This window comes from Vanellus vanellus (genome assembly GCF_965231255.1).
Source record: "Vanellus vanellus genome assembly, chromosome: 31".
Classification (NCBI taxonomy): domain Eukaryota; kingdom Metazoa; phylum Chordata; class Aves; order Charadriiformes; family Charadriidae; genus Vanellus; species Vanellus vanellus.
Genome location: NC_138936.1, coordinates 663,435 through 680,717, shown reverse-complemented (window position 1 = coordinate 680,717; position 17,283 = coordinate 663,435). Strand labels below are relative to the sequence as shown.

At 60.4% G+C, this 17,283-nt stretch overlaps 2 protein-coding genes across 2 annotated transcripts; one reads left to right on the top strand and one right to left on the bottom strand.

Annotated features, from left to right (window-relative positions):
- Window positions 1-8,552: 8,552 nt before the first annotated feature.
- Window positions 8,553-15,301, top strand: PAK4 (p21 (RAC1) activated kinase 4). Its single transcript, XM_082496803.1, has 8 exons — window positions 8,553-9,362; window positions 11,238-11,930; window positions 12,432-12,875; window positions 12,995-13,128; window positions 13,218-13,344; window positions 13,449-13,574; window positions 13,948-14,082; window positions 14,252-15,301. The coding sequence occupies exons 1-8, from the start codon at window positions 9,159-9,161 to the stop codon at window positions 14,405-14,407; spliced, it is 2,019 nt and encodes a 672-aa protein (XP_082352929.1). The 5' UTR covers window positions 8,553-9,158; the 3' UTR covers window positions 14,408-15,301.
- Window positions 15,302-15,839: 538 nt separating this feature from the next.
- SYCN (syncollin) lies at window positions 15,840-16,304 on the bottom strand (the record flags this gene model as incomplete). Its single annotated transcript, XM_082496800.1, has 1 exon — window positions 15,840-16,304. One exon carries the CDS (start codon window positions 16,302-16,304, stop codon window positions 15,903-15,905), a length of 402 nt encoding a protein of 133 aa, XP_082352926.1. The 3' UTR covers window positions 15,840-15,902.
- Between the last annotated feature and the right edge of the window lie 979 nt (window positions 16,305-17,283).

Sequence of the window (17,283 nt, the reverse complement as noted above, 5' to 3'; positions counted from 1 at the left end):
GGTGGCACTCTGGTATCGCCTCCAGCCGAGCGGCGTGAGCTTGTGAGATTGGAGAGGGAAATGGTGGGAGAGGTTAGTTTTCATCTGATGGTCTTTTTTATTCTGTCCCCGGACGCCACATCCTTCTGATGCGATTCTCGGAGAGCTTCCAAGCGCCAATTAGCAGCCTGACGGTGGTGCCGAAGATATTTTGATCCGTGAATACTCTGAAAGATGAGAAATACAAGGAAGATTAGCGCAAATGGGAAGTGAGCAATCTCGTCATAAACCGTGATAGATGATTAACTTTCACGACTGTGGGGTTTTTTTACTGCCACCCCCCCAACTTGTAAAAGGCATTTGAATAAAAATAAGACCTTCTCAGCTGCAAGACGTCGTCGGGCTCTGTGGGATGGAGTTGGCAGAGGCGCAGCTGCCGTGGCTCAACTCTTATCACCCGCAGGTGCTGGCTGCTCTCCTCTGCCCACTTCGTGGTGGTGGTCTGGCACCTTCCCGGCAAACGCCGATGGGGTGGACCGTGCCCGGGGGAGGCTCAGAGCCACTCAAGCGTGGCAGGCTGCCGTCGATTTGCGACACTGGGCAAACCTCCCAAGTTCGTTTGCGGGATTCGCTGGCTCCTCGGGCCAATTTGAGGGTGTTTTCCTTTGAGCGAACAGCAAAGGGGAGAAAAGAGAGGAGCGAAATATGCGACGCTGACATGAAAGCCATGCTTTTCTGTGCTGGAGAGGGCTCAGCCACCGTTCCTCCTCCCGGCGAGCGAGACAGAGAGTGCACACCGCCTCATGGGACCCGCCAATTAGTGCTGCTTTCATTTAGCAAACGGCATCGCACTTGTTCAGCCAGAAGACAGAGGAAGAGGCAGAGGCTTGAGGCAGCAGAGTTGTCCTCCTCATCCTTAGGAGAGGCTCCCAATGCCCGGGTGAGGGGCTCCTCGGCTCATCCCCCTGCAGAGTGTCCGGGTTACCCCTGGCATCCCCTGGCCAGGCTTCGGGGCTCACAGATCTCAATAAGGGCTCTTAAAACTAGCCGAATCCGCCAGGGCTGCAGCTCGGCACTCTTGGCCATCAAGGGTTTAGTTACCGCCAGCGTGTGCCGGTGGTCCCCGCCGACGGGCACTCTCCATCGGCGTGCTCTCTACCCGCACCCTGGGGGCATGGACGTGATTTTGGGGGGCTCTTGGAAGCGCGGTGTGGCGAAGGGCTGCTGCCCTGACCAGGGAAATACCCGGGCGAGCTGGGCTGGGAGGGCCGGTTCTTCCTGCCGGGATAGCCAGCGGGTTTTCTGCCGGCTCTCGCCTGCCCTTTCCCTCTCCTTCCTTCCCGGTCTCTTGATCCGCAGCCACCCGGAGGGGCACTTGACTGGCTGCTTTGTTTCAAATGTTGCTGCCTCATTGGTTCCCGGCTCAAATCTCCTCTATTCCTGCTCCGCTTCTCTCTCCAAAGCTTCGTCTTTTAACCCCTCCGAGCCTCGCAGTGGCCGTGCTGCTGTCTTCTCTCCCGGCTGTTCGCTCTCCCAACGGAATACCAGTCTCGCAGCGTGGGCAAGAGTTCAACGGCGGCAACGCTCCCAGTCCCGGAAAATGGTAATAACTCCTGTTAAATCGCAGGGCCGTAGCGCCGGCGTTAGTCACCGTCTTGGGCGGGCGGCGATGCTGGGAAGCTGTTATTTCAGCCGCTGACTTCGGAGTGGGACGGGCTCTTCGCTCGGTGAGCAGTTTTGCCTCCCCAGACCCCCTTTTTGGGGTACACCAGGGTGTCCCGCGCTGCCCTCCCCTGTGCTGATCCCTCCCCAGCATCCCGACTGCCAGAGAGGGAAGTCTGGCCGTTCCAGGGCGAGCCGGGAGCGGCGTCTCCCTGCGAAACCGGTTCCGGAGGGCGATAAGAGCGGGTTGGGAAGTAGGTGAAGCTGGGAAAGCAGGGAGAGCAGTGTGCCGGGACCACCACGTTGCCCAGGTCCCCCCGTGGGGCCAAGAGCGGCTGTGGGGGTCCGGGATCCGGGTGGGGGGTCCGGGAGCACAGACCCCGGCCAGCTTAGGGACCTGCAAGCGGATCGTCCCCGGCCCAACGTCACCCCCAGCCCCGATCCTGCGCTCGTCCCCCCGGCCCCGATCCTGCACTCATTCCCGCGTCGCTTGCCGGTGCTGGGGGAGGCGCTTTGGAGTTTGCAGCGTCAGGAGTCGGGAGCGCTGCCGCTGGCTGGGAGCCTTTGACCGGAGCTCCACCGCAAGCTGCCACCCCCCAACCCCAACAGCCCCCCTTTTTTTGCCCCCTGTGCACAGTTTTGGGGGTCTCCTCAGTCCCCGAGCCCCTCTCGGGGTGAGAGCTTGGGGCGATCTTCTCTCCCTCCTCCCCCTCCGGCTTGCAGGAAGCAGGAGGATGGTGAAGGTGAGTAATGCAGACTCTGGCTGATTTTTTACATTCTTTTTTTTTTAATAAGTTTTAACCAGGTGGTCTGGGGAGGGGGCTCTCAGAGGAGGTTTATTCCCTTTCCGAGACGGAGCGGGGTCAGGCGGTTGTTGGAAACGTGCGGAGCAACAGGGGATCTCTCCATCTTGCCGGCTGGAGCGGGTCTGTTGTTCGTTAGCGACACTGCGAGGTGAGGCCGGTGTTTCGGGGAGGGGATCGGAGTTATTTCTGGCGAGGAGGAGGGGAGGGACTCTCATTTTCCCTGTGCGGAGCTGGGAGGGGAGAAGCCTGTTTGCCTGGGAAGGAAAAGTGGAAAAATGGAAAACCCATCAAGTGGGGAAAAGCCGAACCCCCCCATCTGTGCCACGCGCAGAATCTGGACTTTAAAAACTGAATATCCTGTTGGCGCAGGCGTCCTGGGCCACAGCTGGCGTGCGGGTCCATGGCGAGGAAGGGCTGGTGGCCGGCTAATGCTTCCCAGCTGGTGGCAAGCGAAAGGTCATTCTGGTGGTAGATAATGTCGCCTGCGGCCGGCTGCCTGCTGTCACAGTGGGAGCGAGGGTCGGGGGCTTATAAGACCCCCTAAAAACCCTCACGGTCCTGACCTGGCCTGAGGAGGAGACCTGAATGCTGGTGTCGGCAGTGAATCGGTGCTGTGGGTGATGGTGACGGCAGCCGGGGGGCTGTCCCTTTGCTCTCGGGGGGTCCTATGGGCTCCTCCGGCCTCAGAGGGGGCTCCGGGCAAGCTTCGCCGATGCCGGGGGTGGCCGGGACTCTGCGTGGGGTGTTTTTTTTTTCCCCAAGCACCGTGTAATTCAACCAACTCATGAGCGCCTTCGGCTAAAATTGCGTCTCAAAGTCCCACCTTCGCCTGCGCCGGGTGGAAAGTCGGTTGTTCACAGCCCCAGGATGCAGCTTGCGGTGCAGCTGCAGGACAAACAGCCCCTTTCTGCCGTGGCGGCCACCGGACAGACCAGATGTTTGTTTTGCTGGATCCAACGTGCTTAAAAAAGAGAGAGTGTGTGAACCGCGTACGGCTGCGCCTGAGAAGTGTCCTGCGGCACAGGGATGTCGCTGCTGGATCCCACCATGGATCTGTAAAATCTGGTTGCCATTGCCAGGACCCTCCTGCCAACAAACGCTCACATCTGTCGGGTTTAGGTTTTATGCAAAGGGACAAACCGCCTGTGTGCACCTCCATCACCTTCCCCCCCCCCCCCCACTTTATTTTTCATTTGAAAGGTGCTAGCAAAGTCCCCGCCAGCGATAACCGTAGGTTTCGGGGTGTTTGTCAGCAGTGGAGAATATTCTGCCCTATTTTGTTTACTCAGGGCTGCTAGAAGCGTTAGTTAATGGCTGACTAATTAAACAAAGCGGAGATAAAGGGAATCTGACCTGGGCCAGGACTGGGCTGAGGAATGTGCATAGCTCTGGTGGAGGCGAGTATCTGGTGGAGAGGGGGAGATGTTAACCCGCTCTTAACCCCTTCCTCCTCCTGCCGAGAGCCCCATCCCACCACCGAGAGCTCCTCCAGCCCAGGTTCTGCCCCCCTGCCCCTTCGCACTGCCTGTTTTCCCCCTCCCAGCCCCAAAAGGATATTTGTTTTGTGAAGCCGAGGTAGATTTGGAGGTTGATTAGCTTAACTGGCAGTGTCCCGAGGCGCTCGGATGCTCCAGCCTCTGGTGCGCGGGTTGATGTGTTTCCTCCAGGTATATTTTCCTCAAACTTCCCTGCAAAGTGAGCGGATTTTAAACATCCCACTCACAGTTGAGCGATTATCTCCCCAAACCAGGAGACCCTTTGCCATCCAGAAACGGGACTTTCACGCAGTGATTCTCCTTGCGTGCGAGAAAAGATCCCGTGCCAAGGAAGACGGCGTTTGAGAGCGACCGGCGCAGGCGAAAGGAGGGACCAGTCTTTGTTTTCTTTTGGGGCACAGTCTTGCCATGGGAATGTCATGAAACACCGGTTCCTCCCCCAAAACGGTGGTGGTCTGCCTGGCCTAGAAGCTACAGGAAGCAGTAACAGGATGAACCGAACAAAAGCGCCCACCCCGGGGTGAGGTTTTAGCCATCGGGGTCTGCAAGGTAAAGTTTTCCTGGCTTGGGAACCCCATAGACCTGCTGGCTGCACGCTCACGCCTTCATTTGCTCCTCATTAATGAGTTTGCCCATGCGCGGTGCGGCTCAGGATTCGCCCCAGCCCAAGCCGGAGCTCGGTTGTGCTGCAAACAGCCGGCGAGCAGCTGCGTCTGACCCCCGGGGTGAGCAGGAAAAGTGGGGGATCGCAAATATACGGGATTCCCCTCGTTTTTGAAGGGCAACCAGGACAGAGGGTGGAAGCATCCAAGCAGAGAAGAACCTTTCCTAATGGATCGGGGATTTATTCAGAAATTCTCAAAGCCTGGGAAAGCTGGAGAGGAGGGAGCGCCTTTGCGGATGCCTTGGACCGCGGCGGGATGCCGGAGCACTGGAGTTGGGATTTCCTGCGTGGAGAAAGGGATTGTCTCGGGAGCTGTTGAGTTTCGCACCGGGCGGCCTGTCGGAAGCAGATTCAGGAGACTAAAATGGAAGGAAATGGCCACAATCGCCACCCGAAGGCAGTGAAAGTGGGAAAAAACAGATCCGCCCCGCGGCAGCCCCGGTGCTGCCGCTCTCCCTGCACCCGCCGTGGGATTTCGGCATTGTCGCTCGGTCCCCGTGCATCCCAGGATCGTCCCCTTCTGCGGGATGGGGACGGTGTGCGTGTCACCCAGCTCCCCAAGGATTCAGCCTCTCGACTCGGCCAAATTAAATCCCGTTTCGAATTTTGTCAGCTTGCTTCTAGCCCAGTCCCGGGCACCGTCTGCTGTGACACCCACCGGCAGGGTTCGGCACCAATGAAAGATTCCGCTGGAATCTCATCCCGGCTGGAGAAATAAACAAACCTTAAATAGTGGCCTGAAACGCCAGGCTTCCTCGTGTTGGCTTTACTCGGCTGCCTCCGCGTCCCTGAGCCTGTGTGGGAGGGGTGTGCTTCCTCCCCCGCCACCTCCTTTTACCGACAAACAAATAAAAACTGGTTTTTCCTCCGCTGACGGGATTTTGCCGACGAGATGGCCCGGCTGGAGCTGGACATGGCGAGAGGCTCGCACCGCCGTGGCTTGGTGGGCTTGTCCCGGCGGTGGCATTCTGGTGCTCGGTGTCCCCGGAAAGGGGATATTTTTTTTTTTTTGGTGCCTTTTTTTGATGTTTTGAAGCCCAAACCGCTTCTCGAGTGAAATCGCTCACCTGCTTGTGGTTCCCGGCAAGTTCAAGGTGGGTTAATTTGCAGTTTGGTTCTCTTCTCGCCCTCAGGGTCGCACCCAAGGTGAGCAGCGTTGGTGTACCGGGCACCGGTGTTTGCGCTGGAGCCTGTTTAAAATCATCGTTTAACCCCCATTAATTGCAGCACCTCCCGCACCGCAGCTTGCCGAGTGCCGGCAGATCCCCGGCAGCGGCCGTGAACCGAGTTCTGTCATCGGCTGAGCCCACAACGAGCCGGTGGTTACGGAGATCAGCTGGATTTGGCAACCGCCAGCGCACTTGGCAGCTCTCAGCGCCGTTGCCGGCAGTAGCCGGAGCGCCGAGGTGGAAATACCCGGCGCTACCGGTCTTTCCAGGCTGCGGCGAGGGCGTTTCAGCGAGGGGACAGTTGCCTCGCGCACCCCTCCATCTGCGTCTGCTGCGCCCACCGCTGGGACCCCATGTGCACGGGGCTGGACGCAGAGGATGCTCGGTGTGTGTTTAATGCGGGGAAAAAATCAGAGTTTAAGGTCATTAAGGTGTTTTAGGAGCATTTTGAGTGGCTCATCTCTCCCTCTGCTCACTTTAGTGTTTAACAGGGTCTGATGGCTCCAACCTGTTTCTCCCTGGCTCTCGTCCCGGTGGGGATATCGGCTGAGCCACGATGCGGCTCGCTTTCCACTGCACTCACTTTAGCCCTGGGCATGGTGGCTTGATTTATATTTGTTTTTTTTTTCTTTTTCCTACCCCAACCCAGCAATTTCTTCCTTTCCCCTCCCGCTCCCAGGTCGGGAGGAGCAGGACCCGAGACCGCGCTGACTTCCAGTGTCTGCTCCGCTGCAGAAATTATTGAAACAATTCAAAAACAAAACAACAAAAAAAAACCACCACCCCAAACCAACCTGAAATTGTTGATTTAGGGGAGGATTGCCAGCGCCGCTGGCTCCCGCTGGGCAGGGTCCATGGTGTACCTTTGAGCCTGGAAGGATGCGGGCGTTCGGAGGGTGTAAACAAGGCTCTATTGTGCCTGGCTGCGGGTGTTTACACCGGGAAAAACAGCACCGGGGTCCACCCTGGGCCAGGCTTCCGCAGCCCTTTGTCCTGGGAGACCGGGATGCGCGCAGGAGTAGTCCCAAATACGCCGTAAACGAAGAAAACTCATAAATAAGCCAACAGAACCGGCTGCATGGGGGCGGCTTTGCCTTCACAGCCGGCAAAGGGAAACCGTACTGACTCGGCGGGCTGAAACTGGGTTTGAACTGAACGCTGAAAACGCGCTGCTGGGTTTGGTTCCGGCAGCCTCGTTTGGTATTTTAGGCTCCTCGACCTGTGTTTAAGCGCCTGAGTAAACAGCCCCTTGTTCTCGCTCGGGCTGAGCATCCACACACGCAGCTTTCTGCAGGTCAGGCTGCTTTTCTTGTCGATTTATTCAGCTGGTAACTTAAAAAGCTGCCTTAAAACCGCACTTAAATGTGGTTTTAAATGACACTCTTTAGGTAAAAGGCTTAAGGAACGGTGTGAGTCACCGGCGGCCAACGAAATGGCCTTTTTTTCCCTGGGTGTCGCTGGACCGCCTGGGTTTGCATTGGCTACTGAGCTGCTTTCCTCACAGCACCTTGTGGGGTTTCGGGTTGTTTTTTTTTTAATCTCCTACCTTTTAATTGTGGGAGGGTTTTTTTTGCTTAGTTATTAAATGTAGGAGCATTGCATCAAAGGGAGGAGGGACGCAGCAAAACACCTGCGTGACCGGGGCTCCCAAAACCGTCCCTTCTCCTGGAAGAAAAATAACCCCCGGTGCGAACAACACTGGGGAGGAAGAGAAGCGAAGCGGAAAGAAGCAGGATTATCCCAGAGGGGAGAAAATCCCCCCCATTTCACAGCTTCAGGAAGGCGACCGGAGCCCTTGTGGAGAGCAGAGGGAGCTCCACGACTGTCTCGGCGCATCACTTGAGCTGCCAAATCCCCCGCAACAGCGTTATCTCACCTCCGGGACGGGCCAAAGCCCGGCGGTCGCGGTGGAAGGAAGCAGAGTCCGTCCCCAGCTGGGCTTGGAAATGCCTTTGCAGTGAGGACAGGCGTTAGTGAGTGACCCAAGCCTGCGTCGTCCCTGTGATTCACACAGGTGATGGTGCTTGCTGGGGCTCAGCCGGCTCGTGTGGCCCCCAGGGAGGCTCCAAGGAAACTTGCTGCTTCTTTGGGGTCCCACCAAAAGCCCCCTGAGACCCCGTCGCTACCTCTTGCAGAGGTGCTGCGCGCCACTGGCTTTCCTTTGGTGGAGAATTCTTCAGGATTGCTCACCGCCCACCAAAACCAGACCTCGATCTGCAAGACGGTAATCGTAACCGAAGCGGTTCCACGATGCAGGCACAGTGCGTCCCACCTGCTTGGGAAAACACCTTTAATTAGGGAGATTTTGCTGGAGGTCCCGGCCAGGGCTCGGGCAGACCTCCGCGTTGCTCCCTATCCAACCGGTTCCCTGTCGCTGGAAGGGAACACTTTGGGTTCACGTGTGGCCGGCTAACGAGCCCAGAGGAGTGCGGGGTCGGTTTTTTAGCCGCAGGTGTTCTTTCAGCTCCTAGGGTTTAACTTCAGTAAAATCACAAATACCTGCTGCGTGTCCCGGTGGGTGTTTTCTGCCCCAAGGAAGCTGCAATGTGTGGGTTGAAGCCCTTTGCGGGGGACAGTTGCCAAACTGCAGCTCCAAACCAGCGTAAGCAGCACTACGAAAAGCTTGCAAGATCAGCCCGAAATCCCTGGGAGCTTGGGGCACAGCCTGTGGGGGGCACACCGCTCACAAAAAGAGAAGAGAAGAGAAGAGAAGAGAAGAGAAGAGAAGAGAAGAGAAGAGAAGAGAAGAGAAGAGAAGAGAAGAGAAGAGAGAGAAGAGAAGAGAAGAGAAGAGAAAGAGAAGAGAAGAGAAGAGAAGAGAAGAGAAGAGAAGAGAAGAGAAGAGAAGAGAAGAGAAGAGAAGAGAAGAGAAGAGAAGAGCCCAAGGAAATCATCCAGCCAGGCGGTGATGAAGAGGGACAGTGGGTTGAGGAGCCAAAGTTGATGTGGGATTTTCTTGTGCATTGTACGGGTGGGCGGCCCGGAGCCCCAAAAGGCCCCTGTGGTTTGCCATCGCTGCCTTCACGTTAAATAAATCAAGGCAGGAAGAAACTGCAAATGCATCTTCTAACACGCAGCGGAAAAAAAATGGGGGATAAGCGGGGAGCGGGGCAGCTGCAAGGTCGGGTGGGCTATAAAAATCCGCCTGGACGGCAAGCAGCATAACGAAGCGCGGGGCTTGCAGGCACTCAAGGTGTTTCCTTTTTGGCGCACGTGCGGCAACTAATTACTTTGCCAGAGAGCGAGGTCAGTTCCTAAAGAAGGGGCTGTTCGTTTTATGGCTTGCTGAGGTCCCCGGTGCGCTACCCACCTCTCCGTCCTCCTCCAGCCTTCATTTTTTTGTCCTTCTTCTTTGCCCCCAGGTCTTCTAGCCGGCCTCACCATGTTCAGCAAGAAGAAGAAACGCATCGAGATCTCTGCTCCCTCCAACTTCGAGCACCGCGTCCACACCGGCTACGACCAGCAAGAGCAGAAGTTCACGGGGCTGCCGCGGCAATGGCAGGGCATCATCGAGGAGTCGGCCAAGCGCCCCAAGCCACTGGTGGACCCTGTCTGCATCACCGCCATCCAGCACGGCTCGCAGAAGGTAGGCAGCTCCGCCGGTGTGGCCTCTGCCCTCGGGGAGGGCTGGTGGTACTGCTTTTGGGGCCAGAAAGCCGGGTTTGGGAATCGTTTGGGCTCCGTGCCCTCTCCCCAGGGTGCCGCGGAGCAGGTAAGGTTACAGTTTCGTGTCTGACCTGCACAGGCAGCGTCCCCACAGCGAACCGCCTGCCCCTTCCCCGTTAAGTGCGGGGCTGCGCGGGGTGAAAACCTCTCCCGCATCCTCCTGGCAAGCTGGAAAACACCCACCCTACAGGAAAACACCAGGGAAACGGTGTCCGTTCCTTCCCATCCCATCCCTTCCCTGTGCCTGTGTTTCCCCAAGCCGCCATTGTCGTTTTTTTCAAAGTCTGGCTTGTCTGCTCGCCTGGGTTGAGGACACCCACACCGCCCCCATGTCCCAGCTCTCTGCCGTTCCTCCACCTTCACCCTGATTATAAAGTCCCCGGCACTGGCCACAGTGTGACCAGCATGCCCGGCGCTGGCGTTCCTGCGCAGCCGGCGGCTTCTCTCGCTCGGCTGGTTTGCCTCGGACAATGGGGCGGCTCCAGCGGCCGTGAGTAACGCCGGCTGCAGCCCTTCCGAGCGGAGCCGGACGGGCAATTCTGCTGACCCGAAAAGACGCCAAATCCAGTGGGGCCCCCCTGGCGGTGCCAAGCCCCGTGGCTGGTGGTTGGGAGCCGCTGGCATCCCACCCAACCGGGGTTTGTTGCGGAGGTCCAGTCTCCCTGCTCACCTGTTGAGAAAACAACCCGCTCCCCGAGGCGGTGGGAGGAGGAGGAGGAGAAAGAGGAGGGGATATAAATAGCCACCGACAGCACGCTGTGCTCGCTCGCCCTGTGTGGAGATGCTTTCTGCAGAGGAAGGCATCCTCCTCTTCGGAGGAAGGCCAGAGGCTATGGGGCTGGGGTGGCCCCCGCTGTCCCCCCGCCTCTTGCCGCCTGGTCGCACCCTCTGAAGCTCAAATCCTGGGAAAGGGGCTGCATCCCGCCCCACCCAACCAGCCTGATACTGGGAACCCCCTCCGCCGCAGCCCACAGCTCCCCAGTTTGTGTGTCCCAGCCGGCTGGGACCTCCCTCCCAGCATCAGGCTTCGTTTTTCGCTGCTCTGCTCTTCCCCTTCGCTCCGAGGCAGCATTCAGGACAGGCTCGTTAACCTTTGGCTAAATGAACCGCGCCTGCATCTCCTCTCCCTCCTTCACTGGCCAGTGACACCGAGGAGGGGAGGACCAGTGCCTGTCCCAGAGCTTTGCTGGGGCTGGAGCCCAGCCAGGAGCGAAACCTGTACTGACAACAGTGTTTTGGGGGCAGACAGAGCGCCCCGGGCACAGACCAGGGGTTGAGGCACTGCCGGCCGCCCCCCCAACCCTTCCCTGTGAGCCCCCCGAGTGGGGCTGGGGCTGACCAAAGGCTTCTCAGGCGTGTGGTGCATTGTGCCGGCGCTTGGCCTGTCCAGGAGGAGAGGCACGAAGCCAGATCCGGCTCTCTGAGGGAAAACCCCATTAGTTTGGTACCGAGAAAGCTCCTGATGAGGGCTCGGGGCTGGTGGGGAAAAGCAGAGCCCCCTTCCCTCTCCCCCAGCCTCCAGCATCCTCCTCCGTGGGGCTCCGTGGCTTCGCTGGGCTCAGCCGCCTCCCGGCAGACGACTGGACCAAGGTGGCATCGGAGCCAGCCCCTGGAGACCCCATCCCCTCCCCGCATCCCCTCTGTGTGAGCCGTGTCCCCGTCACCACCAGGCATTTCATTTTCATTTTTATTTTTTTATTTTCTTCCCTTTTTTTTTCTTTTTTTTTTTTTTCTTCTTTTGTTCTGTTCGTGCTTTATGTTCCTGTCCGCCTCCCGTCCCACGTCCTGCTCAAAGACCATCGTGCGGGGCAGCAAAGCCGCCAAGGACGGCTCCCTGACCTGGCTGCTGGACGAGTTTGAGAACATGTCCGTGTCCCGTTCCAATTCTCTGCGCAGGGACAGCCCCCCCTTCCCGCCCCGCCGCGACCAGCTCTACCAGGAGAACGGCCTCTCCGAGGGCCCGGCCGCTGCCCGGCCGCACGAGGATGCCGGCGGGAGCAAGGAGAAGAGCCGCCACGGGGCCAGGAGCGAGCTAGAGCAGGGCAAGGAGAGACCCCGGGAGAGGGAGGACCAACGCGCCCACCACCATCACCACCACCACCAGCACCAGCAGCCCCGCGGGCAGGAACCCGCCCCCAAACCCGCTCCCCCCGCCGGCGGCCGCCCGCCCCCTCCCGAATACCCCAAAACCCCTGCCGAGCGGGACGGTTGGCGGGATTACCCCGCCGACAGGGACTACAGCGAGCCGGCCGACCGGGTGGTACGGCGCGAGCGCCCCGAACCCTCCGACAAACGCCCCAAATCCACTTACGCCGGCGAGACCAGCCCGCAATCCCCCCGGGACAAACGCCCACTCTCCGGGCCCAATATCCGGACTCCCAACATCCCCATCTCCGAAGGGGTGATGAAGACGGCTCAGCAGACGGGACGGCCTTTTAATACCTACCCGCGGGCTGAGACCGACCCCGTCAGGGGCGCAGGTCCACAGGTAAAGGTTCCCCCCCCCCGCCCTTTCCTCGCTCCCCTCTGCTCCGACCGGATCTGCTTGGCAGCGACCTCTCTCTCCTTCCCCGGCTGCACAGCCCAGCAGAGCTTCTCCTTGCTCTGCCTCTCCTCCGCCTCCTCGAAAAGCTGCCTCTCTCCTCCGCTTCCTAAGCAAGCTCCAGCTAACGGGCTCCTGCGCTCCGATTAAGACCGGGCAAACCGGCACGTACCGAAGACTGACGGCTCGGTGCTTTCCTCCCCGGTGCCGTGCCGTGCCGTGTATCCGAAGCGGCCGCCAGCTCCTCCGTGGTCTCTTCCTCGCTCCTTCCAAACCTCTCTAGCTCAAACCTTTTCCTCCGGCTCTGCTAACGCCTCTGCCACTCGCTTGATTGGAGGCCACGGGGTCGGTGTTTTGGGGACAGCGGCAAAATCCCAGCTCGGGCTGCCCGCTCTTCGCGGTGGGGGTGGTTTCAGTGGCTGACGTCCTCCTCACGTCTCTTTGCAGGCAGAGCACCGACCGGCACGACCACAGGAGGTGGCATCCAACGGGCCAGTGAGCGGCGGTGCTGGTTCCTCCCGAGCCCACCCACCGGGACCGCCGCGCTCCAAAAACCCCGAGCCGCCCCATCCCAGCCTCACCCCTCACGCCTCGGACCCCCACCTCGCTCGCCAGCCGCCCCCCGGCCCCCCACCGCCCCCAGCGGGGCCGCAGCAACCCCGCTCGCCCCAACGCGAACCCCAGCGCGTCTCCCACGAGCAATTTCGGGCGGCCCTGCAGATGGTGGTGGATCCCGGAGACCCCCGCACCTACCTGGACAACTTCATCAAGATCGGTGAGGGCTCCACCGGCATCGTCTGCATCGCCACCATCAAGAGCACGGGCAAACTGGTGGCCGTGAAGAAGATGGACCTGCGCAAGCAGCAGCGGCGCGAGCTGCTCTTTAACGAGGTGCGGCAGCGCGGGGACACCTCGGGGACGCCCCCCAGGCTTGCTCAAGCACCTACTTTTGGGTGTCGCGCGCCGTCGCAGGTTAGGGGGGTCTCTCCATCGCAACCTCCGCTCCACAGGTGGTGATCATGCGGGACTACCAGCACGAGAACGTGGTGGAGATGTACAACAGTTACCTGGTGGGCGACGAGCTCTGGGTGGTGATGGAGTTCCTGGAGGGTGGCGCATTGACCGACATCGTCACGCACACCAGGTATGTCCCCCCACCTCTGTGTGCGTGTGTCCCCAAAACCGCCACGGCATGCCGGGCTCTCACTTCCTGCCTTCTCTGTCCGCTCGTAGGATGAACGAGGAGCAGATCGCCGCCGTCTGCTTGGCTGTCCTGAAGGCCCTCTCCGTCCTCCACGCGCAGGGTGTCATCCACCGCGACATCAAGAGTGACTCCATCCTCCTCACCCACGACGGCAGGGTAAGCACCGCGGCGGTGGCAGCTATGGAGGCCTCCTGCCTGCCGGCCGGCCCAAAAGGTACCAGCGGCCCTTCGCACCCAACTGCTTTCCCCTGGCTTTTTAGGTGAAACTCTCCGATTTTGGGTTTTGCGCCCAAGTCAACAAGGAAGTGCCACGACGGAAGTCACTGGTGGGGACCCCGTACTGGATGGCGCCGGAGCTCATCTCCCGCCTGCCCTACGGCCCGGAGGTGAGCCGGCCGTGGATTTTGGGGGGGATGTGGGGCACATGGGGTGGATTTTGGGGAGCTGTGGGGTGGATTTGAGGGGCATGGAGCAGATTGGGGGGGGCATAGGGCAGATTTGAGCTGTGTGGTGTGGATTTGGGGGCATGGAGCAGTTTGGGGGGGGCGTATGGTGGATTTGGGAGGTGTGGAGTGGATTTGGGGGGGTGAGGCAGATTTGGGGGGTGTGGGATGTCTTTGGGGCATGTGGGGCGGATTTGGTGGTTCATGGGGTGAATCTGGGGGCACACGGGGTGGATTTGGGGGTACCGGGTGTCCTCACGCCTGAATTAACCCCCAGTCTTTGCCGTGTGTGTGTCCCCCTCCCCAAACCCGGCAGGTGGATATCTGGTCGCTGGGCGTGATGGTCATCGAGATGGTGGACGGAGAACCACCTTATTTTAACGAGCCGCCCTTAAAGGCCATGAAAATGATCCGCGACAATCTGCCCCCCAAGCTTAAAAACGTGCACAAGGTAAAAGAAGGGGATGGATGGGGGACGATGGGGCATCCTGGGATGGGGCAAAACCCTCCGGGGGTCCCCTGGGACGTGTCCATCTCCCCTTGGGACATGTCCATTGCCCCTGGGACGTGTCCATCTCCCCTGGGGCCGTGGCTGACGGCCCCCCGCTCCCTCCCCGCAGGTTTCACCCTCCCTCAAGGGTTTCCTGGACCGCATGCTGGTGCGGGACCCGGTGCAACGGGCCACCGCCAACGAACTCTTGAAGCACCCCTTCCTGGGCAAAGCGGGCCCCCCCTCCTGCATCGTCCCCCTCATGCGCCAAAACCGCATGCGGTGAGGAGCACGCCGACGCCGGCGGCCCCCCCTGCCCCGGCCCCCCCCTCACCGTCGCCTCTTAACTGGATTCCTGACTGTGCCACTACTGTCGGGGGGCACCGAACGCCCCCCACGTGTCCCCCCCCACCGCCGCGCCGTACTACTGAGCTGGGGAGCGGCCGGGGACTGAGGAGAGGACACGGCTCGGTTGGGACGACTTCACCGAGGAGGTGGCGTGGTGACACCCTCCCGGTGTCGTTCGCCCCCCCAAACAGCTTCTCAGCAGAGATTTGGGGCTGGGGGCTTATCCCCAGTGTCGCCCCCACCCAGAGGAGCTATTTGGGGCATTTATTCCCTCCCTTTTTCTTTTTCTTTTTCTTTTAAATCCTGGGTTTTATCCCCATCTGGCCCCGGGGTCGGGCCACCGCCTGCATCTCCGTGGAGGGGGGGGGACACACATGTGTCCCCAACACTACGGCCCCGTGGCCACACTACTGATTCGGGGTCCCTACCACATCCCCCCCCCCCCCTCCTTTGAAACACATTTTTGTTCTTTTGGGGTTTGTTTTGTTGTTTTTTGTTCCCCCTCCCCCCCCCCCGTTTTGTTTTTTAACAAAGCTATTTATATTGTCGTTTTGTAACGCCGCGGAACGGGGGGGCCCCGGGGCCGGCACGGGGACCCCCGGAGATTACACGTGTCCTTTTGGAGACGGCTGTGTCCCATGTCCTTTCTTTCGGGGGGTGTTGGGGGGGACAGGGGCCGTGCGCGCAGCCACAGGTAGTGTGTGCATGTAGGATTGCACACGTGATGAACATGTTACCCACCCGGGGCCGAGTGTGTGGGAACCCCTGCTTGGAGGAGTAGGGGGGTGACGGTTGTGCGCACCCCCCTTTCCCAGCCCAAAGGTGCCTGGGGCGGGGGCTGCCTGCCACCCCACCCTACTTCCTCCCCCAATAAAGCACCCGTGGGGCAGGACCTGCTGCGGCCTCCAGGCTTTATTGGCTGCGAGGTTCCGGGGGGGGTGATTGGGGGGGGAGTGGCACTGCCATTTCACCACGTGGCAGCCCACATCTGTCAGCCTTGACCCATGTGGACTCACGGCGACTTGTCTTGGCCCGCGTTGGCTTGTCTTGGCCCACGTTGGCTTGTCTGGGCTTGTCTTGGCCGAGGTTGACCTTGTGTTGGATCGTCTTGGCCGAGGTTGACCTTGTGTTGGATCGTCTTGGCCGAAGTTGACTTGTGTTGGATCACATTGACTCACATTTGCTCATGTTGACCTGTGTTGACTCACATTGACTTGCCTTGGCCCATGTTGACTTCTGCTGGCATGTGTTGACTCGCATTGATGTGACTTGGCCCACGTTGACTCGTGTTGACTTATGTTGACTCGCATTGACTTGCCTTGGCCCACGTTGACTTCTCCTGGCCTGCATCGACTCGCCTTGGCCCACGTTGACTCCCGCTCACTCCCATTGACTGGTGTTGACCCGCGCCGCCCCCGCCGCCGCCGCCCGCCTCAGTTGCACTTGCAGTAGTAACCCCTGATGGCGTCGTTCCAGTCGCCGAAGAGCCCCCGCCGCACCTCCTGCAACCGCGGCACCGCCCCTGCCCCGAAACGCCGGGTCTTCCCCTTCTTACCGGACCGAGACCAGACGGTCAACTCGCAGCGGGTGCCCACCACCAAGGAGGACACGGTGGCAGCCCAACCATGGGGCATATAGGGGACGTCGTCGCCGGGGTCTACCACCAGGACCTCCCCGCCGCAGCACTGGTCGTAGTAGGGGCTGTTGTCGGTGTAGAGCTGGGCGCAGATGCGGGTGCCGTTGGCCGTTCGCAGGGCGGAGGGGGACGGGCACTGCGCCTCGGCCCCCGCCAACACTGCCGCCACCACCAGCGCCGCCACCACCAATGCCGCCATCGCCCTACTGCCCCCCCCGCCACCCCCGCCGCCGCTCAGATATACCCGGGCCCAAGGACGGGGTGAAGGCCGGCAGGGGGGGACCAAGCATGTGTCCTCCCACCCCTGGGAAGGGACCCAGGTGTGTCATCCCCACCACAACCTGCCTCCTCCTCCTCCTCCCCCCTGGGAAGGGTCCCAGGTGTCCCCCCCCTCAAGGATTTCCACCCCCCTTGGGAGAGCACCCAGATGTCCTCCCCCACCCCTGGGAAGGGACCCATGTGTCCTGTCCCCCCCCACTCCCCCCCCCCCCAGGTCGCCTTGGCCGTGGCCTTGGGGAAACTGAGGCACGGGGGGAGGGGGGGGGGGGGGGGGGGCAGATGCCCGGGGCACACTATATGCAAATGAGGGGGGTAATTAGCCCCGGGTGGGGTAGTTAGCAGAGGCCCGGGGGGTAAAAATAGTTGAGGGAGGGAGTGCAAGCTCCGCCCCCCTTGTTTGCATATTAATGAGCATCAAACCACGCCCTTGTCATGGCGGCGGTCTCCCGGCAACTGCATCCTCCCCGTCTCCCGGCAACGGTATCCTGGCAACCGCATGGGGGGGGGTCCCTCATTATCATAGCCCCACCCCCTCGGCCAATGCCACGCCGCCCCACACCTCGTTAGCCCGCTCATTAGCATAGTAAAGAGCTAATTTGCATGCAGGGAGCTGCCTCGTGGGGGGGGGCGGATTCTCGAGGGTCTCGTATGAGGTTGGGGCTCCCGCGAACCTCGGACCCCCCCCAGACGGAGTGGGACCCCCCAGGCAGAGGGAAACCAAGCTCCCCCCCCCCCCCAAACACACAGAGGGACCCCCCCAAAGCAGAGGGGACCCCCAAGACACTCCAGGACCCCCCCAAATGGAGCAGGAGACCCCGGACCCCCCCCCTCCAAAGACAGAGAGGGACCCCCCCAGGCAGAGGGGACCCCCGGGACACCCCCAAAGAAAGAGAGGGACC

Excerpts from the sequence above, each read along its gene's own strand:
- PAK4 (XM_082496803.1), top strand. The coding sequence starts at position 9,159 with ATGTTCAGCAAGAAGAAGAAACGCATCGAGATCTCTGCTCCCTCCAAC. Across the intron at positions 9,363-11,237 it reads TCCAGCACGGCTCGCAGAAG|ACCATCGTGCGGGGCAGCAA; the intron begins GTAGGCAGCTCC and ends TCCTGCTCAAAG. Across the intron at positions 13,129-13,217 it reads GACATCGTCACGCACACCAG|GATGAACGAGGAGCAGATCG; the intron begins GTATGTCCCCCC and ends GTCCGCTCGTAG.